Below are 22,985 nucleotides of genomic sequence, written 5' to 3' on the forward strand. Positions count from 1 at the left end.
CTGCCAGCATGCAGGGGGTCTACGTGGCATCGCACCCTGGGCACTGTCCCCTCGCTGGTGTCCAGTGCCAGCCCGGCTGGTGGCTGCGGGAAGCGGGTGCGTGGCTGGTCCTGCTGATGGGTGGAGGGGGACAGAGGAGAGGAGGAGAGGAGGGGGCTGTGGTGAGCGGGAGCGGGCTGGCTGGCCCCAAGGCTGCGGGCTGCAATCCCAGCAATGCCCGGCATTTCCCCGGCGTGGCCGCACGTGCCTCTCCTCGGCCTCCAGCATGGCAGGAATGCGGCGCGGGACCCCCTTGTGCGGGGACGGGGACAGGCAGCGTGGGGGGAGGCAGGGCAGGGGGACGCTGCCCACCCACAGCCCCTGCCCAGGTCGGGTGTCCGTGGGCCCCGGGCTCACTGTGGTGCTGCTGTTTTCCTTATTCCTCCCGTGTTTTGGCCGCCGCGGTGGAGAGCGGCTCGGGGGGCATGAAGGGGGTGCGGGGTGGGCTGGGGAAGGGTGGTTTGTCCCCCTGGAGCCCCTGGGCACCAGTGACGAGGGTGGTTTGCTGTCCCTGCCTGTGGGCTCAACACTGGGGAGCCAGGATTGAACCGTGGGGGCTGGTGGCTCCGTGCTTGGGGGACAACAGGGACCCGCCGTGCCTGCAGCCTTGGGTATCCCGCCAAATGGGAGATGGGGCTGGGGGGACTCTTGGTGCAGCTCCTGGTGGGAAGTGTCCTTGGAGCCACCGCCCTTTGCCGCAGGCACCGAGCAGGGGGGTCGGGGGGCTGTGTTAGTCCCCGGGGGGCTTTGTCAGTCCCAAAGGGGCTGTGCTGGTCCCCGGGGTGCTGTGCCAGCAGAGCCTGGGGCTGGATATGTGTCTCTGTGGCACGGACTCTGCTGGGTGCTGGGGACAGACAGGGGACCAGGGGTGTCTCGGAGCCCCCACTGGCTCCCCCCTTGCAGAGCCCGGTGGTGGCTCGTCTCCTGACCGAGCAGGGGGGACACTTGCCACACCCGCAGGCTGTCCCCCTCCCTGTCCCCGGCATCGCCCCGTGCCCTGTGGAGAGCGAGCGGAGGAAGGAAGGAAGGGGCCGGGAGGAGGGAGAGGAGGAAGCGGGGAGGGTGGGATGCTGCCCGGGGTGATGGAGGAAGAAGGGGGCGGATTAAAAAAAAAAAAAAAAAAGAAGAAAGAAAGAAAAAAGGGAAAGTCTGGGCAAAGTGACACCGCAGGCGGCGGGGGCTGGCTCGGCGCGGGGGGCGGTGGGCTGGGCACGCTGATCCCTGCCAGCAGCTGGAGCCCCAGCCCAGCCAGGGCGTGTGGCCGCCCGCCCTCCGTCCATCCCTCCATCCCTCCATCCATCCCGCCCTCCGTCCATCCATCCCACCCTCTGTCCACCCCTGCACAGCACGGGTGGCTGGGTGGGGGCCGGCTGCCGCCCGTCACGCCAGGGCTGCATTGCTCGCAGGGAGTGTGAGCAAGCGTGCGATTGTGCGTGCAGCGTCGCCGGGCTGGGAGCACCGCACGGCGCCCGAGCCATGCGAGACTGTGCAGCTGGCCCCCCGCCGCCCCCGACAGCCGGTCCCCGCCGCCGTGCTGCCCAGCTTGGGGGCTGAAGCCAGCGAAGGAGGCGGTGAGCCCATGGCTGTGCCGGCTGCCGGCTGAGAGCCCACGCTGCTGCACCTCGCCTGCCGAAGCCGGGCCTGGACTGCGGCTGCATGGTGGAGGAGAGCGTGGGCGGAGGGGAGTGGGGGTCCCGGCGGGTGCTGCGGGGCCCCCCACGGCCCCCGCCAGCCCCCAGCCCTGTGGCGGTGGTGAGCAAGGGGCTGTGGAGCGTGGAGCGAGCCGGCAAGGGCTGGCGCTTCGAGCGCGCCGTCGGGGTGGACTGCAGCTTGCCCGAGCCCCGCTGCATCTGGCTGAGCAGCCTGCGCCGGCACGCCGCCGCCCCGGAGCACCGCTGGCCCCCGGCCCCCCGGCCTGGCCACGCACCGCCCCGCACCGACAAGTGCCGCCGGGTGAGAACCGCGTGCCGGGGATGGCGGGTGTCGCGCCTCGTTTTGGGGGGAGGATGCTTTGCAGGGGAGGGCAGGGGATGGGGGGCTCCCCCAGTGCAGGGGGCTGGTGGAGCTGGGTGGGGGGTGGCTTGGGGCAGTGCTGGTGCTGTCACAGCTCCCTGGCAGCTGTGTGTCCCCTTCGTCCCCTCCCGTGCTGGAGGAAGGGCTGGGGTCAGGGTCGGGGCTCGGGGGTCCGGGCTCCTGCCCTGGCGGTGGCTGTGAAGGCAGGGCTGGGAGCTGCCAGCGAGGGCAGGGCTGTGCCCGGGTGTTTGGCTCCTGCTGCTCTGCTCGGGAGGGAGGACGGATCCTGCCCCCCAGGAGGGCTCCGCAGGACGCAGGGAAAACACTCCTTTCTTCTGCAGGAGCGGGACACCAGCGGGAGCTACCTGTCCCATCGTGTCCCCATGGGGGGAGTGAGGTGGCACGGTGAGATAGGGAACAGGGACCCTGTGACACCTGGGCTGGGGGGCAAGGGACCTCGCAGGCATTAGGGCCATCTGGGCGCGGGGGTCCGGGCGGGCAGCGTGCCCAGCGCTGGGCTGTCGCAGCCGCTTGCACGAGCCATTCCTGCAAGGAGCAAGGGGCTGCCCCTCATCCTCGCTGCCCGCAGCCTTCGCAGGACGGGGGCTTGGGGGAGCTGGGCTAATGAGCAGGACGCAGCTGGGGGGAGCACAGCAGAAACGGCCGGGCTGAGGTTAAAATAAAGCCAAAGAGCCGGGAGGTAACTGGCTGCCTGTGGGGAGCGGGGCTGGGGCGCTGGGGACAAATGGCCGAGGTGACAAATCAGGTGTCAGCCCCACTGCCGGGGGAGCTGGAGCGGCTGCGGGGCCATGAGCCCGCGTGAGGGGTGTCCAAGCCTGCGGCTGGGGGCTTTGCAGCCCAAAAAGCTCCAAGCCAGGGTGGGTAAAGAGGGAAACTGAGGCACAGCGGTCCGGGATGGTTTGCTCTGCTCACCCACTTGCAGGGCCCTTTGCAGGGTCCCTCTGGGTCTCTGCAGCAGACGACTTCCCCCGTCGGGCTGGGGGGACAAGGGGGAGCTGGGATCCAGAGGGGGAGAGGCACCACATTGAGGCTGTAAAAATCCCAAAGGAGACTTAATCAGGGCAAGGCGAACGCCCATCCTTGGCAGTGGGGTCAGGGCGCTGGCTCCCTACGGGATGGGAGCATTCCCAAGTCATCCCTCCTCTGCCGTGAGTGACGGGACCTTGGAACGGAGTCGGAAAGCAGCCTGGGAGGGTTGTTTGCGATGCAGGTATCTCCTCTTGCTCAGCTGAAAGGCCGGATTCAGGCTCAATGGGACCAGGGCCAGGGGACCACCGATGCTGTAATGGGTACATCACAGCTGGGGACGTGTCCTTGTGTCACGGGCGCACCCGTGACACAGCGACACATCCCCATCCCCGCCGGTCGGTGCTGCCGTTGGTGTCTCCACCGATCCTGCCCTCTCTGAGGCTTGTCTGTGCCGGTTAAAATCAGCAGGGCACATTCAGCTGTCAGCTTAAAAATAATCCGGCGAGCCAGCGGCCGACACAATGGAGGGCGCAGATGGGGACAGGCGCCGCGCCGGGATGCTCGTGGCCCGGGGCAAAGCGATGGGGGTCCCCGTGGGAGTGTGGGGCGCCCATTGCCATCTGGTTTTGGGTCACCGATCAGAGCGTGTGCGGTGCAGGGAGGGCTTGGGGGCTTATGGGGAGCTTTGCCCCCCGTCTGGTGCTGGTAATGGTGTATTCTGGCTCTCCTGTGCCGGTGTTTGGAGCATCGCAGCTCTCTTTATGTTTTGGGGTATCTGTGGTGTCCGCGAGCGTCCAAAGCCCTTGTACCTCCCGGGTTTGCTCCAGCGGTGGTGGAGTGGGTCCGTGGCTGCCGTGCCAGGGCAATGCCTCGTAGGCTGCAGTTCCAGAGCCGTGCCCTCACCACGGGGACCCTGTCCCCAGGGGGACGGGACCCCCAGCCCACCTGCAGCCGGGCCCCGTGCGGGACGTGCCGGCCCAGGGGGTACAGCCTGGCCCTGCCGAGATGCCCTCAGATTTCCCCACCGGCAGCGAAAAGGCCCACTCAGCACAGGCGCAGACAAAGGCTTTTTGTGCCTCGTCTCTTTGTGTGTCCCTCTCCCTCCCCGTTCCCCATCCATCGGTTCAACCGAGACGGCGCCTGAATTTTAACACTCTCGCCCCGGGATGGGCTGACTCCAGCTGCTCCAGCGGGGAAGGAGATGGCCCTTGGGCAGGACCCCAGCAGATCCCCTCCTGCCCGGCTGCCGTGGCCCTGTCTGTCCCTACCTGCTCCCAGGTTGATGATTTCCCCAGTTTTAGTGGAGCTCGGCACGGCCGGGGCGGTGGGCAGGGCCCTCTGCTGCCTTCAGCTGTGGGGCTGTTCCCACCTCAGCAGGGCTGGCGGATGCACAGCCAGATGTGCAGCCAGATGTGCAGCCACGGAAAGCAGCAACATCCCTCACCGGGGCTGTGCTAAACCCTCCCAAACCCCGCCAAGGTCTCGGGACTCCTGCTGTCTCCAAGCCCCTTGCCCGGGTGCCAGGCGAGATGCCCGCGGCTGCTCCGGCTCTGCCGTGGCGCCGTTCCCCCCTCCCAACAGCAGCCCCGGGGGCTGTGGGACGGAGCCCGTCCCTCTTGGCCCCATCTGCTGCTCCAGGCAGCGTGCCCTGCCAGTGCCCAACACGGTGCCAGGTTCCTGCCCCGTTTCGGGAAGCATCACTCATCCAGCCACCTCCTGGGCGGCTCTTTCCGGCTTGCCCGAGGTTATTAGCGCAGCGTCATTGGAAGGGGACTTTTTGTCCCTGACTCCCCCATCCACCCCCATCTCTCCTGCCGCGCTGCCTCCTGGGTCCCATCCAGACCCCCGGGGCACAGCTCATTTCTTCCTCCTTTTTTTTTTTATTTCCTTTCCATGCATCTTCTCCCAAAAGGTCCCACATGAGGAGTCTCGGGGGATGCTGGTGGGGTGCTCTTTGGGGGCTGAAATTTGCTGCCGCAGGGCCAGGAGTAGGGAGGGGGTTCCAAGGAGCGGAGCAGCTTTTCCAGCAGATTTCAGCCCCCAGCATGGGATTTTCAGGGGGCTGGTTGGGGGGCTGACTGCCCAAAAGTGACATCTTCCTCCTCGTCCCCTACAGCCAACACCGGGCCGGAGAGATGGGGCATCCCCGAATGCCAACGCACCCCCAGAGGGGCCCTTCCCCTGGGTGGGCCCGAAGACGGTGGTGCTGCGGAAGAGCTCGCAGGGGGGGTTCGGCTTCACCCTCCGCCACTTCATTGTCTACCCCCCGGAGTCGGCAGTGCACTCCACCGCCAAGGTAGGGCTGGGACCTGGGGGGACTGGGCTGGACTGGGGGGTCCACGGGAACTCCCGGAGCGGCTGGAGGGGGACTCCGAGGTGCCGTGGTTGGGTGCAGGATGCTTGTGTATGGGCTGGGGGTGGGCAGGAGGAGTCTGGGGAACCGCAGAGAGGACCATCCATCGCCTGCCTTGTTGGGGTGCCTGGGGCTGCCCCCACCCATGGGTGGCCCTGGGATGGAGGAGCCCGTGGAGCTGCTGGGAGACATGCTCTGAGCGAGCAGTGAGTTGGCAGCATCTTTGGAGATGTCCCAGAGCCTTTCTGGCGGGGGACACGGCTGTCTGCGGGAACACAGAGAATCCCTCAGCTCTGAACGCTGAGAATCCCTCAGCTCTGAACGATGGCTCCGGCATCCCTGGGAACGTCAGGAAAAGGCACTCAGAGCCCCCGAGGCCAGGGAGAGGCTCGGCGCAGCGGGACGTCGCTCAAGGCGAAGTGAACCACGCATGGCCACCATGAAGGCAAGCCTGGGAGCAGGTGCTTTGGTGGATGCTGTTCAAGCCCTTCATCACATCCCTCCTCCTCCTCCGACCAGCATCGGCTCATCCCTTCGAGCACAGGGAAGTGCCGGCAGGTCCTCGCCCAGCGAGGGGCACGTGCCCGGCCCCGCCGGTGCTCACCACCTCTAGCGCAGCAGATTTTTGCCTCCCGATTTCCTGGCTGCCAGTGGGAGGCTTTGGGCTGGATCTGCCCCGGGACCCAGCGGCTGCAATCGTGTCTTGGCTCAGCTGCAGCCTGGACCCTTCCCAGGTGCTGCCTTTTGGGGGGAACCAAACCCCGAATTGGCCGTCACCTCCTGTGCCCTCTGAGCCATCAAGAAGCCCTGATCTGGGCGGCACCTTTCCCCTCTGGGATGGAAGGACCCTGCGAAACCACCCAGCAGCTTCCAGTGTGGATCATGCCTTCTGCGCCCAAAGGTGACGAGCCAGCTCTCCTGCCGTGCCAGCTCCAAGCCCCTGGGGTTTGAAATCCCCCTCTTGCTCCATTTTCTGTAGCGGCAGCTTCATGCAGATGAAGGGAGAAGCGTCTGGGAGCTGTGTGGTCCGTTGCTCCAGTGTGGGCAGACCTGGATGCTCCCATCACCCCCAGAGCTTCGCAGCTGCCCACAGCCCCACGGCTCCGGCTGCCCCACGGCTCCGGCTGCCCCATGGCCCGGCACTCGCTGCCTCCTCCCCGCAGGCTGGGAGCTGCAGTGGGAAGTGAGTCACAGGGTGGGGAGAAGCAACTCGCTGGAGTCCCCGCTCAGCGTCCTCCGTCACAGCGCTTTTCCCAGGCTTCTTATTCTGCTTCCCCAAATCCTTCCTGCCTGCGCTTTCCTGCCTGCAGCGGGAACATGGACCCGACCTGTCTCCAGCAGCGTGACTCTGCAAAGGAGCTGTTGTCGTGGGGATGGCTCGAACCTGCTCCAAACCAACCCGCTCGCTTCCACCTCTCCACCGTCCTCCTAAGGCGTCCTCCAAGCGCGAGGGACTGATCCTGCCCTGTGGCGCTGGGCACCAGGGCTGAGTCCCGCCAGGGCGGGAGCACATGGGGCTGCGTGGGAAGGAGCCAGATCAGCGCCGGGAGGTGGAGATGCTCTTGGAAAGGGGCTGGGAATAGCTCCCGGCACCCGTCTGAGCCGAAGCCAGCGCTCCCGGGCCGGCGGGGCAGGGTGCGGCGGGGCTGGCTCAGCACCCGCGGGTGCCGGCGGGTGGCCAGGTCCAGGGGCTGAGTTTCGGTGGGGTTGACTCAGCAGGGAGGGTGATGGCAGAGCCACGTTCACCGTGCCGTGCTTTGGCACCGCCGCGCCCAGGCTCGGCCCCAGCCCTGGCAGCAGGGCTGCTGGGCTGCCCCGGGGGCCGGCAAGGGCTCCAGGGTGCCGCAGGGTGAGGAGGGGCAGGGAGAGGGGCGAGTCTGTGCCTCCAGGGGCCATTGGTGGCCCCGTGCTCCTGCCGTGACACCGTGGCAGCCACTCGGTGCACGGGCAATGGTGGTGGATGTGTGCTGAGGCCACAGGACGTGGCTTTTCCTTCCCACCATGCAATGGGCACCATGGAGAGATGCCTCCAGCTCCCTCCTCCTCCTCACCGGGAACACTGGGATGGAGACCAGTCCCTTCCCAGCACCCTGGAGGGACCTGCCCTCCCTGGGGACATGGGGACTGTGTCCCCACTGCCATGTGCTGGCTGGGGACTGGGGAGGGAGCTGAGGCTGGTGAAACCTCTTGACTGGAGCCGAACTCTTGCCTCCCCTGGAGACGGCAGGATCCGGCACTTGCGGAGTGAGAAATCCCCTTCCAGGTGCCTGGGTCCCTCCATGGGACCCGCGCATGGGGCCAAGCAACCCAGGGTGCAGCTGGCTCCCTGGCAGGGCTGGGGGCTCGGTGGCATGGATGCAGCCCCACGTGGGTGCCAGCACCCTGTGCCCTGCCCCGGCTTGGGCACCCCACGGGCAGCATGGCTCTGCAGCGGGATCCCCGTGGGAGGATGTGAGAGACAAGGACCGGAGCCCACGTATGCGGTTCCCACCCCAAGGGACAGAGCCACGGGGCTCCCAGGGCTGTCCCCTGCCCGTGGCTGGGAAGGGGGTGCCGGGAGCCCTCCGCCATCTCCCCTGCAGCACCCGCTGCAGCCCTGGCAGCCCGCTCCATGCAGCGGGAAGCTGCAGACATGGCCCCCCCCCGCAGGGACACGCTCCCTCCGCTGAATAATTGCAGGGCTAAATATAGCCCCGCTGGCGGCCGGTGCCCCTCCGAGGACGCCTGCGCAAAGCCGTCCCCTTCCCGGGGGTCCCTGTCACCGGGACCCACTGCCTGGGCGCTGCGGTGGTGTGCGTGCCAGTGGACGCTTCCATCCCTCCCAAGGGACCCCGCTGCGGGGGCTCGGGCTCTCCCTGGCCAGGCTTGGTGGCCCAGGAGAAGGGCGAGATGCCACCACCTGTGCTGGCTGGGCCCCTTCCCGCTCCCCTGCCCCAAAACCGGCCCCTTCCCCAGCAGCTGGGTACTGGGGGCTGTGGCGGGTCCCACTCCCTGCCCACCGACGGGGCTGCGCGGGTGGCCCGGCCGGATCCGGTGTCAGGAGGTAATTTTAGCCAGGGGCAGCGGAGGGCAGAGGGACGCACAGGTCCTGTGAGGGGCTTCGTGGGGCTGGCACCCCTCCGGTCCCCTCCCAGTCCCCTCCTGGTCCCCCTGCCGTGGCTGCCCTGGTCTGGCCACCAAATAAGTGTTTTTCTCTTCTTTTGGCAGGAGGAGGAGAACGGGAACCGAGCAGGTGAGCACCGGCGCTGTGACGCCGTGGGGACCCCCCACGCAGGGGGACGTCACCGCCCGGATCGGTGGGCGCAGGGGTCTGGGAGTGCGGGGCTGTCACAGGTTGCAGTGGGTGTTGTGGCCAGGGGACGCGGTGTGACGTCCCTGCTGGCTGTACCGCGGCCCTAAATATCGGCTGGCGGTGAAGCGGTGCGGTGCTTCGGTGGCAGCTCGGTGGCACTTGGCGCGGCAGATGGGCTCGGTGTCCCCAAAGCCCTTGGGAGGTTCGCTAGACCTTGCGCCCAAGGGGGTCTGTCCTGAAGCCAGAGGGGCTGCGGCGTGGCCAGCACCGGTCCCTGCGGCGGGTGGCTTGGCCGAGCACGGGGTATCTGGGGACAGGGACACGGCCCCGCTCTCCTCCCGGAGGCTGACGGTGACGTGAGCGAATGTGAAGGTGTCGGAACGGATCGGCACGCCGGCAGTGTGACGAGGCACCGGGGCCGCGGTCCCTGGGGGCCAGGGTGGGTGCGGGCAGCAGCGACCAGACCTGGCACCCAGTGCCCGTCGGCGCTGGGGGGACACCGACCTCACTCCAGGCGGTCCCCGAGGGATTCAGCATCCCTTGTCGGCACCATCCCTCTGCCGTCCTTCCCTGGCCCACCCACCCTCCAGTTTCTAGCAGCACCTGATGGCTTTTGCTCTTGTAAAGGACAGTGGCTGCAGCCACGCCGGGGAGCAGCTACTCCTGGGGGAGATGGGTGCCGGGGGGCTGCGCCGAGATGGGGGCTTTGCCCAGGGCAGGGCCTGTGCTCCGCAGGTCCCAGGTGCAGGCAGGGCTGCCGTGCGTGGGCTTGGCAAGATGAGGAGGGTACCGCGAGGGGCCAAACGTGCTTCTTGTCGTGGGACGGGCCCGGCCGTGCTGGCAGCTCCCTGACACTCTGTCCCTGGGAGCAGGTCCCCCCCGGAGCCGCCTGGAGCCCATGGACACCATCTTCGTGAAGAACGTGCGGGAGGACGGGCCGGCGCACCAGGCTGGGCTGCGCACCGGTGAGCGGGGGCACGCCGGGTGGCCGGGCTGGCAGGGTCCCGGAGCCAGAGATGGCTCCAGGCTGCTCGTGGGATGCGCGCGATGCTCTCCCTCCTCTGCTGGGGACCTTCTTGCTTCTTTTGCTCTTTTTCTTGCATTCCTTCTTTTCTTTCCCCTGCCTTCCCTCTGCTCCCTGGTGCTGTGGGGGCTCTGCTTTCTCATCCCTGGGCTGGGATGCCCAGAGCAGCATCGGGGTCCCCACGGGTTAGGCTGGCTGTGGGGTCCCCACAGCTCCCCTTGCCACATGGGACCTGGCTCTGCCCCTGGCAAAAGCCCTGTCCATGTTCAAACCCTGCTGTGAGCGACCGTGGGGACAGCCAAGTGCCACCACCTCCCCACTGACTTGCAGTGACACTGTCTTCTCTGCTGGCTCTGCAGGGGACCGGTTGGTCAAGGTGAACGGGGAGAGCATCATCGGGAAAACCTACTCGCAGGTCATCGCGCTGATCCAGAACAGGTGAGTCCCCTTCCCTCTTGCTGCAGGGGACCAGGGACAGGCAGCGGTGTGCTGTGACCATCGCATGGGGACAGGGACATTTGTCCCCTTGTGGGAGAGCCGGCTGAGTGTGAGATTGGCCTCCCCGGGGGCAGGTGGGGACCCACCCCAGCCACCCTGACCCCTCCGTCCCCTCTCCCCGCAGTGACGATATGCTGGAGCTCTCCATCATGCCCAAAGACGAGGACATCCTCCAGCTGGTGAGTTTGCCGGGCGGGTGCCGGGGACCGGGCTGATTCCAGGGCTCAAGTTCCCCAGCGTGGCTTTCCCAGGCTGTGCCGGCGTTCCTGCCCCACCAAACCTGAGGGGCTGCTCTGTCCCTGCCCACGCTCCTCCCACACCTTGGGTGGGGGTGGCCAAGCGTCCCTATCTTGCTGGGGACACTTGGGGACAGGGCCCCACCAGCGTCCCTAGAGCAGCAGTGGGCATGGAAATGGAGGTACCGGGGGTCTGAGGCAGGAAGGATGGGGGACATGGCCCCTGTTTTTTTGGGGGGCATCTTCAGGCGTAGCTGGAGGGTGAGTTGCTCTGGGTCTCAGAGTCTGGCTTATCCTTGGAGCACCCCAAGCTGCTCTGCTGTCAGTGAGCTGGGGCAGCGGTGTCCCTAGCAGGGTGGCCGAGCCGATGGGTGTGCGTGGGGCTTCGCCTGGTGCTCCTCCGGCCCCGGCTCCCTCCCGGGGCTCTCCTGGCAATGCTGCCACCAAAGCTGCCAGCACCCACCCCAGGCTTGGCTAGTAGGTGGCACCACTGCTTGGCCCCAGCCTGGGGGACCCATTGGGCTGGGGGGTCTCACAGCCCTGGCGAGGGGGGGATCTCACGTCTGTGCCTGCCCTGGGCTCTGAGGATCCCCTGGGCGTGAAGTTGGAGGCGCCTGTGAAAAGTGAGAAGGGAGAGCCGGGCCCGGCCAGCCGTGCCGGGGTATTTTAGGAAGGAGGGAAGGGGAAGGGAGGGCGGCCGGGTGGCGGAGAGAGCGGAAGGGCTGGTGGCGGTGGCAGCGTTGCTCAGTGCCGTGGGGACCCCGTGGGAAAGTGGGAGCGGGGGGGCTGCAGCCAGCCCTGCCCAGCTTGCCCCAACGGGGAGGTTTGCTTGCAGGTTGGGGTGGAGCAGAGCATCCCCGTGGCACCCTGCCTGCGGTGGGAGCGGGGCGTTGCGGCCCTGGCCCCCCCACCCTGACCTCCCCATCTCCCCACAGGCGTATTCGCAGGATGCCTACCTGAAGGGCAACGAGCCGTACTCCGGCGGGGCGCAGAGCATCCCTGAGCCCCCTCCCATCTGCTACCCACGGAAGACGTACCCCTTCCAGGCACGGGGTGCCGAGCCCCCCCCCGGCCAGCCGCCGGACTCCCGCACGCACCGCCCCGCCGCCGCGGGCCCTTCGTCCCCACTCAGCACGGCCACGCTCACCAGCACCCGGAGCGAGACGGGTGGCAGCCCCGCGCACCGCCCCGATGAGCCGCAGCCCGGGGGTCCCTCCCCGCGCCCCACCGCACCCCACGGGCACCCCGGCTCCTTCTCCCGCACCAGCTGCCCCAGCAACATCACATCCGACCGCTATGGGATCCCTCCCGCCACCCCCTCCTGCTACGGGGTCCCCAAGCACCTCCCGGAGCACCGGACTCACTGCGGCTTCAAGGAGGGCGTCGGGGGGCTGGTGGGGGCCGGGCGGCCCCCCCGGGAGGCAGCGGGCAGCCAGCGGGCGCCCGGCCGGCAGGAGTGCCAGCAGGCTCTGTCCCGCTGGTTTTGCAGCCAGGAGACGCGGCGGAGCGCCTCGGAGGAGCGGCGGCACGCCATGCCGCCCCGCTACCGCAGCGTGTCCCAGGACCGGTTGGGGGGCTCGGCGGCGGCCCCCCGGGGCTGGCCCCACAGCGCCTCGCACGACACCCTGCTGCAGCCCTCCCGCGAGGGCTGGGCGCCCCGCGCCCGCTCCGACCACTACCTGGGCAGGTACGGGCGCTCCATGGAGGCGCTGGAGCCCAGCGCCCTGCTCTCCCCTCACCTCGACCGCTCTGCGTGGCCACCTGAGAGGGTCTGCCGGGCCACCGTCGCCGCCGTCGGGCAGCCCATCCCGCACAGCTCCTTCGCGCCTTCCTCCTCCTCCTCCTCCTCACGGGAGCCGGCGCCTGTGCAGAAGCACCCATCGCAGCCCAACCTGCAGAGTGCGGATGATTCGGGCTACATCGGCTACCGGAGCTACAGCCCATCCTTCCAGCGCCGCACTGGGCTGCTGCACGCCCTCTCCTTCCGTGATCCAGCTTTCGGTGGCCTGCCCACCTTCAGCATCTCGCAGCGGTCGGCTGCCCCGCTCCCAGAGAGGGTGGTCCCCGCCGTCCCGCCACCCACCGGTCCCCCGCCGGTCCCTACCGCACCCAGGGAGCAGCGTGCGGAGAGCAGCCGGGTGCCCGAGCAGCCGGAGGAGCGGAGGGAAGAGGTGGTTTTGCGGCAGAAGCCGCCCACGGGCCGCAAGATGCCACCCCCGTTGCGGCAGATGAACTTTGTCTTTCCCGAGGGGGTGAAGGAGACGGACATTTGCGACCCCCCACCGGCCAGCGGCAAAGGGGAGAGGCCGGCAGCCGAGCGGCAAGGCCGGCGCGTGGCTCCCTTGGCGGCCCCTGAGGACTCGCTGGCGTCCATCCCCTTCATCGGTGAGTCGGGGCGGCTCGCCGGTGGAGGGTGGCTGCCTCCAGGAGCCGGGTTTAGTAAGTCCCGTGCCAGGGAGGGCACATTTGGGGGACAGGGTGCCTTAAACAATTTCAGAGCATCCATCCGTGGCCAACATGGAGATGGGAAGGGGCCGCGCCAGCAGCACCCGCAGTGCCCAGCACCCCGCAGTGTCACACACCCCTCTGGGCATGCTGTCCCCAAGCAGGGCTGCAGGTGTTGGTGATGGGGTGCCAGGGTTCAGGCTCGAGCAGCCTCATCCCTCCCTCTGTTGTCCTGCACCCCCTGCCCAGCCCCTAGTACTTCTTACTGGGCACAGCTGGGTGTGAACTGGAGCCCTGCACGCTCCTGCCATGCTTGGAAGTGGGGACAGGGACGTGTCCGGGATGCCCCGCTCCCTGTCTCACTTGGGAGCTCCCTGCCTGGCCACCTCTGCCCGTGGGGACCCAAATGGGTCTGGGGGAGCCGCCAGCTCTGCCCCTTTCCCGCACCGCAGCCTGCCCCGTGCCTGCTCCAGGGAGGGACCCCGGGGCCAGACAGGGAGGGAGGGGATGGGGTGGGGATGGGGGGGCCACAGGTTGCTCTGGGTGAGGGTCCGGGCTCACCGGCAGCTCCTGGCTTCGCTGGGGGTGGGAGCGTGTTCCCCAGCCCAGCCCGGGCACCTGCAAACCCACCACCTGCCAGAAGTGCCGGGGGGGGTCCCAGCGGGGACCTACCCTGCCCCAACCCCTCCTGCAACGCTGCCCGCCCCTCTTGCAGACGAACCCACCAGCCCCAGCATCGACCTGAAGGCCAAGCACGTCCCCGCCTCCTCGGTGGTCTCCAGCGCCATGAACTCGGCACCCGCCGTCGCCACCAGCCCCTCCTCGCCCACCTTCGCCTTTGCCCTGAGCCGGCACTACTCCCAGGACTGCAGTAAGTGCTGGGGTGGGGGGAACCGTCCACGGTGGGGGGCAGGACGGGGAGGAGCAGCCGCCCGACCTGGAGCTCTGCCCCATGCCTGCCGGGCTGAGCAGTGTGCTTTGCCCTTCTCCCCCTCACAGGCAGCATCAAAGCCGGCCGCCGCTCATCCTACCTCCTGGCCATCACCACCGAGCGCTCCAAGTCCTGCGACGATGGTCTGAACACATTTCGGGATGAGGGGAAGATCCTAAGGTAGGGCTGGACCCCTCCTTCCAGTCCTGCCGCCGCGCGGCTCCCGTCCCCTCCCCACCGTCCCGCTCACGGGGGCTGCTCTCCCCCCAGGAGGATGCCCAGCCGGGTCCCCAGCCTCCGCATGCTGAGGAGCTTCTTCACCGATGGGGTGAGTGTTGTGTGCCGGGGAGGGTTGGGGGTCCTGGGGGTGCCCCCCACCCGGGTACCTCTATAGGAGGGTAGCCCGGGGTTGCTCTGCCTGACTGGGGCACTGGTGGAGCAGGGCGTGCCGATGGCATCGCCCCAACGGTGCCCTCCGGTCCCCCCGCAGTCTCTGGACAGCCTCGGCACGTCCGAAGACGCCCGCTCCAAAAGACACTCAACCTCCGACCTCTCGGACGTCCCGTTCAGCGCCGTGAGGAAGGAGGGCTGGCTCCACTGCAAGCAGATCCTCACCAAAAAGGGGAAGGTAGGCGGGTGCCCCCCTGAGCCCGGCCGGCGATGCGGGGGGGACGCTCCCCACCGCGAGCAGCCCTGAGGTCCGTGCCCCGTCCCTTCTCCCCGCAGAAGGTCGGTGGAGGCATCCGGCAGTGGAAGCGCGTCTTCGCCGTGCTGCGCACCCACTCGCTGTACCTGTGCAAAGACAGGCGGGAGGCGGTGACCTGCGCCCCGGCCCCAGGTGAGGAGGAGCCGCCGATCAGCATCCGAGCGTGCCTGGTGGACATCTCCTACAGCGAGACCAAGAGGAAGCACGTCTTCCGGCTGACGACCGCTGACTTCTGTGAATATCTCTTTCAGGCAGAGGATCGGGAAGACATGCTGGCCTGGATCAAAGTCATCAGGGAGAACAGCAAGGCCGAGGGCGAGGTGAGAGCCACATGGGGCTCCCGGCTGCCTCTGGCTCTCCCGGCACTAACCGCCTCGGCTCTCTCCGGCTCTTTGCCTTGTGCTGCTTCCCCAGGCCACGGCCGGCCCCTGCGCCGTCGGCCGGTGTGGGGCTCGCCCGTGCCGTGCTCCCAGGGGTGCACGGGGGCTCGCGGGTGTCACGGCGTCCAAGAAGAGCGCGGCTCCGCCGGCCTCGGCTGGGGCAGGGTGCGCCGGGGCGCTCGGTGGAGGCGGCGTGGCTCTCCGCGCGCTGCAGCGGTGCTTCCAGGCAGGGTCGGCGCCGGATCTGTCAGTGGCATTTGGTTGTGCAGTGGGACAGGAGTGTGACATGGTGTGTTGTGTCTCCTTTGGTGGAGAGAGAGCTGGCAGGGAGCTCCCTGCCTGCACTGGGCATGGTGCCTGCACGGTGCTGCCGGCTGCCAAGGCTGGCGCCAGGTCGGGGCTGGACCCTCAATGGGCAGCTGTGGTCTGTGCAATGGGTCACTCGGGTCTGAGATGGGGAGAGCTGCTCCCCGGGGCCACGGGCTCCAGTGGCGGATCTGCAGGGCTGGATGTGCCGGCACTGGGCTGGCCATGCCCGTGGTGCGCGGGATGGCCTCGTTTGGTTGCAGCGTTCGTGCCAGGGTCATGGCAGGCTCCGGCCCTGGAGGGTCCGTTGAGCTCGGAGCGGTCTCTGGTTCTCTGCGGCACAGCCCCACTCTGGAGGGCGCAGGAGGCTCCGCGGGGCTGGCAGCAGCGGCAGTGCCAGCACAGGGAAGGTGCTGCCAGGTCGGAGTACGCGGGGCCATCTGGGTGCCCGCCGGGGCTGTGGTGCTGCCAGGTGGGCAGTGACCTGCAGGGATGGGTGCGTGTCTTTGGAAGCTGCGGGATGCAGCGGGTGCGCCTGGCGCGGGCGGACGGAGGTGTGCGTGCTGCCGAGGGATGCGCCCGTCCCCGAGCCTCCGCGTCCGGCTCGGAGCCCACATGCCGCCCTGCGCCGCGGCAAGAAGCACCGCAGACCGCAGCGGGGCGGCAAGCGCTGGTGGGCGCCGGCTGTTTCGGGGCAGCGGGGACCCGGTCCTGCCTTCGCCTGGTCCTGCCTGGCCCCGCGCGGTGCCCGGCAGAGCGTGGACTTGCCTGGGGCCTCCGGTGGACGCGCTGCTCAAGCTCTCCCTTCCCCTCTTCTCTCTGCCTCCCCAGGACCCCGGTTTTGCCAGCCAGGCCCTTATCAACAAGAAGTTAAACGACTACCGGAAAGTGAGGTACGGACCCGGGGGCGCCGAGACCCCCGAGCGCTTTATTGACCTCAATTTTAAAGTGATGCAGCAAAGCCAGTGCCTCCCTTGATGGGGCAGCGCCGGAGGTGCCGGCTGCACCCGTCTTCGCTCGGGGTGCCAGCAGGGTCTGGTTCAGCCAAACTGGCACCGAGCAAAGGGTTAAAGCGGCTCAGTGCTCCGCAAGGGTCCCCGTCACCCGGTGTGGGGTGCAGCCCCATGGGCACGGGTAGGATGCCGGGCAGGCCGGGAGAGGTGCTGGTGTTTGCCGGGAGGTTTTGTGCTGGGCTGGTGCCCCTGACCGTGCCCCGCCTGAGCCCCCCGCTCTCCCCGCAGCCCCGCGGGTGCCAAGCCCGACTCCTCGCCCAAGGGCTCTCGTGGGCTGGGGATCCGAGCCGAGTTCCTGAAGCAGACGGGAACCAGCACACCCCGGTCCCCCAGGCAGGATGCGGCCGTCACGAAAGGTAGGTCCCATCCCTGCGGCGTGGGGCACCCCGGCACGGCAAACCTGGGGGCTTTGCAAGGAGGGGAGCCTCGCCCCAGGGCTGCCATCATGCTCATCCCTGTGGGACAGCAGGGATGCTCTTCCCATTTGTCCCAGCTCATTAGCAAATGATCCTGTGGGTTTTTCTCCCCAGATGAGAGCGGCTCCCAAAAAGCCCCATGGGGCATCAATATCATGAAGAAGAACAAGAAATCTGCCCCCCGGGCCTTCGGCGTGAGGCTAGAGGACTGCCAGCCTGCCCCGGACAACAAGGTACGGCCGTGCTGGTGGTGCCAGCCCTCGGGGACCCCGCACGGCCCCGGCACCTCCGTCACCCCCTCCATGTCCCTGCAGAACGTCCCCCTGATCGTTGAAGCCTGCTGCAAGGTGGTGGAGGACCGAGGGCTGGAGTACATGGGCATCTACCGCGTGCCCGGGAACAACGCCGTGGTGTCCAGCCTGCAGGAGCAGCTCAACAAGGGAGCCACCGAGATCAACCTGCAGGATGAGGTGAGGGCAGGGCGGGCTGCATGTCCCTGTCCCCATCCCTGTCCCTGTCCCCATCCTTATCTCCATCCCTGTCCCTGTGCCTCCGGGATGCTCTTGGGGCTGTTGTCCCGGTCCATGGCTCTGTCGCCATCCCTGTCTCCCATCACCATCCCGGTCTCCGTCACCGTGACCTTCCCTGGAGTGGCAGGGCCGCCTAGTGGTCGGTGGCAGCAGCGTAGGTGGCAGCTTGGGGACACGTTTGTCCCCTTACCTCTCGCCACGCTGCTGCAGTGGCACAGAGCTTTCCCTGCCAGATGCAGGGTGGGGACAGCCCTCCTGCCGTCCTCACGGCCACTGTGGTGCTGGCTGGTGTCCCCCTCGGTGTCGGTGGCCTGGGACTCCCCCCGGGCTTGGGGACTTTCTCCCGCTGGCACCTGGGTTTGCCCGGGGTGGTCCCGCTGAGCAGCCTCTTCTCTCCCCCGCAGCGGTGGCAGGATCTGAACGTCATTAGCAGCCTGCTGAAATCCTTCTTCCGAAAGCTGCCCGAGCCCCTCTTCACTGACGGTGAGCTGCTGCGCCCCGGCGTGCGCTTCCCCCAGGGCCATCGGGGCCCCCAAAGCGGCCACAGATGACCCTGTGCTGATGGCCACATGTCGGTGGCTGATACCGGGCTGACTGGCAGCCCCAGAGCCTGTCCCACCCGTCCCCGCGCTGGGGACAGGTCCCCAGACCCTGCGACAGAATGAGCCAGCGCCCACGCAAGGCGAGGGACTCTGTAGACCCCCTCCTCGCTGAGTCCCCTGGGACCCGAGCAGCACCCCCAGCCCCCTCCCCAGCGTCTCTGGCCGGTGCGCCTGGGGGTCCCTGGCCCCGGGGGGTGCCCTCTCCCCTCCGCCCGGCTCTGACCCTCCCTGTGTCCTTTCAGATAAGTACAACGACTTCATCGAGGCCAACCGGATAGAGGACGCCAGCGAGAGGATGAGGACGCTGCGGAAGCTGGTAGGGAGCGGGGACAGGGGCTGGGGCGGGGGGCAGAGCCCTGGACCCCCCCCTTGGGTGCTTGTGTGGGTGGGAAAGGTGGGGGGGTGAGCAGAGAGGTGACCCGGTGCCTCCCCGCAGATCCGGGACCTGCCAGGTCACTACTACGAGACACTCAAGTTCCTGGTGGGTCACCTGAAGACCATTGCTGACCACTCGGAGAAGAACAAGGTACCATCTGCCCGCCCTGAGCATCTGGCCCTGGGCACCGTCCTGCGACCAGGCAGGCTCTCCCGGACCCCTGCCCCACCTTGAGCCCCCCCCAGCTTGGGCTGAGCCGCAGCTCGTGGTGGGGTGGGAAGAGAGACGGTGTCTGATGGAGCGGCGAACGCTGAGGGGTGGCCACGGGTGGCACTAACCCCAGCTCCGGTTGCAGATGGAGCCCCGAAACCTGGCCCTGGTGTTCGGCCCCACGCTGGTGCGGACATCCGAGGACAACATGACCGACATGGTGACACACATGCCCGACCGCTACAAAATCGTGGAGACCCTCATCCAGCATGTAAGTGGCATCGGCGGGGCTGGAAGAGGGGGCTGATCTGCACCCCAGGGGATGGTGCTCCCTGGCTGTGCTGAGCTCCCATCGCTCCTTACCAGTCCCTAACCCCTCTCCCGTCTGTCCCCACAGTCGGACTGGTTCTTCAGTGACAAGGAGGACAAGGGCGAGAAGGTGAGTCCCATCCCCCCGGGGGGGTCTCGCTGCGGGGCAGGGGGGCACAGAGCCCCGGTTGGGAGCCAGGGTGCCATTGGCAGCTGCCTGACCGCCGTGTCCCCTCCTCTTGCAGACCCCCGTGGATGAGAAGGAGGCTCAGTCCGTGCCCAACATCGAGTACCTGCTGCCCAACATCGGCAGGACTGCGGCGCCCGGCGATGCCGCAGGTGAGGAGCAGTGCCCGTGGCACCGGCCCCTCTGGTCCTGGCACCGGGACACCCCAGGGTACCTCTCCAGCCGCTCCATCCCCCCATGCTCACACCGCTGCGGAGAGCCAGCCCCGCTCACCGTGGCCATGGCAAACCTGCGCGTGCCGGAGCGGGACGTCCTGGCACCCTCCTCACCAGAAAGTGGGGACATCCCCCCTGGGGGTGCCAGCAGAGCCCCCTCCCTGCCCTCTCCCATCACCCTCCTCTCCAGTGGCTGCTCCTCGTCCCTCCATAAACCCGGCCGGCCGCGGCACCCCGGCAGCCCACGGGACCCCTGCCTGCGCCCGCTCCCCCCTGGCCCACGCTGCCAACCCGGAGCCCGGGAGACTTTGATGTTCGACTTGATTTCTTACGTTCTTTCCTTGAACTTCTCTGTGCTGTCCTCTTCCTCCTCCTCCTCCTCTTCCTCCTCCAGCGGATCTCCTCGAGAGCTAGAGCGGGTACAGTGTTGATCCTGGGTGCATTGCTCACGCACTAACTCCGCCGGGTGACCATGAGAGAGCGGGAGCAGGGGGATGCAGCGGGAGGGGAGGGGGCCCTGTCCTGCCTGGCCACTGTCCCCAGGGTCCCCAGCATCAGCAGGGGCAGCTGAGCCCCCAGGGAGCCCCAAATCCTTTAACCCTGGTTCTCCCACGTCGTTGGCCGGTGCCTGTGGCGGCACTGGGGCTGCTGTTGGCATCCCCTGGCAGGGATGGGTGCTGGGTGTCCTGGCACACCCAAATGCCGGGATATGGGGGTCCTGATGCCCCGGGGAGGGTCAGCACCCCCTTTCTGCTTCCCCCTCTCTCGTCGTCAGCAGCTGCTAACCCCATCCTGGAGCGTGCGGGGTGGGAGAGGGTGTCTGTCGTCTTGTCCTTGTCCTTCACGGCAACGGGGCCAGGGCTGCCTGTCACCCCCGTGTCCCCACCTGTCCCCTAACCCTCCGCGGAGCCGGGGCAGCCCCGCAGCCTGTCCCAGCCCCTCCGGCACGGCCCGTCCCAGAGCCTGCTCTGAGGCTGGATGTGGTATCAAGCCGGCTCCCCATGCCCCGTCCCGGTGATGTGGCGGTGGCAGCACCGTGCCCAGCCCCGGTCTCTGTGCCCCGTGGCTGTGGGAGGGTTGGGGTCCTGCCGCCGGGGTCCTGGCTGTGTTTCCTGGCTGTGTGTGCCTGCGTGTCCCCCCCTTATCCCCACTCCTCACCTTGGGGCTCTGCAGTGGGCAAGCAGTGCCGGGGACCCCTGGGCACCACCGGAGCCCCCCCAGCCTTCCGGCATCTCCTGCAGCTGCCAGCACACAAACCTGCTCGGCGCTGGCGTCCCTGCCAGGAGCCAGCCCATCCGATGGCCCTGGCATGTCCCCGTCCCAGTTTGGGGGAACGGAGCACCATCCCCCAGCTCTACCCACTGAACCCCCTCCCCGCGATGTGCCCGCCTCTGGGTCCTGGCTGACGCCCCCTCTCCGCTCTGCTTTACAGGCTCGACCCGCGGCGGCTCCGCCAAACCGAAGGTAAGAGGGTGCTGGGCCGGGGGCTGGCAGGGAGGGATGGGATAGCTGGGGCACGGAGCCCGTCCCTAACCCCGGCACCGCCATCCCTAACCCCGGTGTCACTGTCTTCCCAGGGCACGTGGCCGTCACGGAAGGCGCCGCCGCATCGCGAGCTCCTCGCCATCCCCTTCGTCTCAGCCGCTGCCCGCAAGAGGAAGAAGAGGAGAGAGGCCGAGTGCGTTGGGAGCAGCACCGAAGACGACGCGGAGCACAGGGACACCCCAGACCGGGAGCAGGAGGACGAGGGGACCGCAGCCACCCCCCTGGGACCTGGCAAAGCCTCCCTCGGCACCAGTGCCGAGCCAGCGGCCCCCAGCCCAGCTGGGACGGAGCAGGAGAGCTCCCTGGAGCCCGGGGGTGCCGGGTCTGAGCCGGCGCCAGACGCCCGCTCCATCGTGTCGGGCTACTCCACCCTGTCCACCATGGATCGCAGCCTGTGCTCCGAGGTGCAGTCGGTGGCCGGGAGCCGTGGGGAGGAAGCCGACGACGAGCGCAGCGAGCTCAGCCACATGGAGACGGACACGGAGAGCCGGGAGGGTGCCCGGCCCCGGCCGGGGCAGGCGGACGGGGGGACGGGGGATGAGGACAAGGGGCCCCCCGGCCGCCCCTCCTTCAACTCCCACCGCCTGATCCAGTGCGACACGCTGGCCCGCAGGAAGCTGGGGCGGCCCCGGCTGGCCGGCGAGACCCCGGCGCCCACCGGGGAGGACCAGGGCTGGGCCCCCCCTGGGCGGCCCTCGCTGCGGGAGCAGCTCCGGCAGCGCCTGCGAGCCTCGGCCGATGACATGGGGGTCCGCCTGCGCCGAGCCCACTCCCCCGAGACCCGCCGCAAGAAGAGCAGCTGGCGTCGGCACACCGTGGTGGTGCCCGGCGGCCTCAAGGACCTCAACTTCAACGAGTGGAAGGAGCCGCGGGGGCTGGAGATCTCCCCGGGACCCTGCCGTGACAAGGACTCGGGGCTCAGCAGCCTGGAGTCCACCAAAGCCCGGCCTCCGGCACCCACCCCGGCACAGCCCAGTGCTGCCGGTAAGGTGCCGGGCACCAAGAGCCCCCCGGGCAGCCCCCCGGCCCCCCTGCGCTTCCCCCAGTGTCTCTGACCTCTGAGATGCCCCCCCCCGCGGCTCCCCCCCCCCCCAGTGTTTAATTTAAGGACTCGCCTTCGTTCTCGTATTTAATTGTGCTCTGGACAAGCTGCTGTTATTTAAAGAGTCTCTGTGGCCCCCGCGCTGCGGATGGGACGAAGCCACCTCGTCCCCCTTGCTTTGGGGACCGGTGGGGTCCCGCAGCGGTCCACATCCCACTGTGCTCCGGCCCCCGGGCAGTGCCAGGAGGGTTGGGGGGGTCGTGGGGACCGTCCCCACCCCGGGCGGTGGTGGCCCTGGCCGCGGCGGTGCGAAGTGCGGGCGCTTCTTTGGGTGCTGCCACCGAGGCTGCCCTTGCCAGAGCCGTTCCCCACGCCGGGGACCCTGGGGACCTCGGTGCTCTCGCACTGACCTGGGCCTGCTCTGGGCCGCGGGGTCTGGGCTCTGTGCCGGGGTGCGGCTGAGCCGGGGTGGCCCTTGGCCACAGGTGGGGTCCCCTGGGCTGGGTGTTTGCATGGGAGCGGGTGTGGCGGGAGGGGCTGGCACAGAGGGGCACCCTGCGGCAGGGGGGACGCTGCCGTCCCCTGCAATGCCATGAGCCACGATCCGGCAGCAGCTCGGGACCTGGCATGGCACGGCACGGCATGGCAAAGCCCCCTTCCCACCCCCGCTCCCCTTCCTACCCCTCCAGGCCAGAAGCACTTTAGGAAGGGGATGCGGTGCAGCTGCCTGGGGGGGCCAGGGCTGGCAGGGGGCTCGGGGACCCCCAGCCTCGCCACGCTGGCACACATGTGCCATGGCCTCGGGGGCCCCCAGCCTCGCCACGCTGGCACACACGGGCTCGAGGACCCCCAGCCTCGCCGCGCTGGCACACACGGGCTCGGGGACCCCCAGCCTCGCCGCGCTGGCACACACATGCCATGGGCATGGGGACCCCCAGCCTCGCCGCGCTGGCACACACGGGCTCGAGGACCCCCAGCCTCGCCGCGCTGGCACACACGGGCTCGGGGCCCCCAGCCTCGCCACGCTGGCACACACGGGCTCGGGGACCCCCAGCCTCGCCACGCTGGCACACACATGCCATGGGCATGGGGACCCCCAGCCTCGCCGCGCTGGCACACGCATGCCATGGGCATGGGGACCCCCAGCCTCGCCGCGCTGGCACACGCATGCCATGGGCATGGGGACCCCCAGCCTCGCCACGCTGGCACACACGTGCCACGGGCTCGCACACACGTGCCACGGGCTCAGGCGGCCGCTGCCGGGGCCGTGGGGGGGTGTCAAGTCACGTCACTGTTTCTCCGTGTCATTCTCATACGTTATGCAAAT

At 68.4% G+C, this 22,985-nt stretch overlaps 1 protein-coding gene across 1 annotated transcript; it reads left to right on the plus strand.

The window, feature by feature from the left end:
- Nucleotides 1-1,695: 1,695 nt before the first annotated feature.
- Nucleotides 1,696-21,671, plus strand: ARHGAP23 (Rho GTPase activating protein 23; the record flags this gene model as incomplete). Its single annotated transcript, XM_082331730.1, has 24 exons — nt 1,696-1,992; nt 5,159-5,338; nt 8,603-8,627; nt 9,560-9,652; nt 10,071-10,149; nt 10,334-10,388; nt 11,381-12,830; nt 13,606-13,761; nt 13,890-14,001; nt 14,092-14,149; nt 14,312-14,449; nt 14,548-14,847; nt 16,045-16,106; nt 16,455-16,582; nt 16,757-16,875; nt 16,957-17,112; nt 17,577-17,655; nt 18,017-18,090; nt 18,211-18,300; nt 18,506-18,631; nt 18,758-18,799; nt 18,915-19,008; nt 20,504-20,535; nt 20,649-21,671. The coding sequence occupies 24 exons, from the start codon at nt 1,696-1,698 to the stop codon at nt 21,669-21,671; spliced, it is 4,968 nt and encodes a 1,655-aa protein (XP_082187856.1).
- Between the last annotated feature and the right edge of the window lie 1,314 nt (nt 21,672-22,985).

The sequence above is a fragment of the Platalea leucorodia genome, assembly GCF_965183815.1.
Source record: "Platalea leucorodia genome assembly, chromosome: 22".
Classification (NCBI taxonomy): domain Eukaryota; kingdom Metazoa; phylum Chordata; class Aves; order Pelecaniformes; family Threskiornithidae; genus Platalea; species Platalea leucorodia.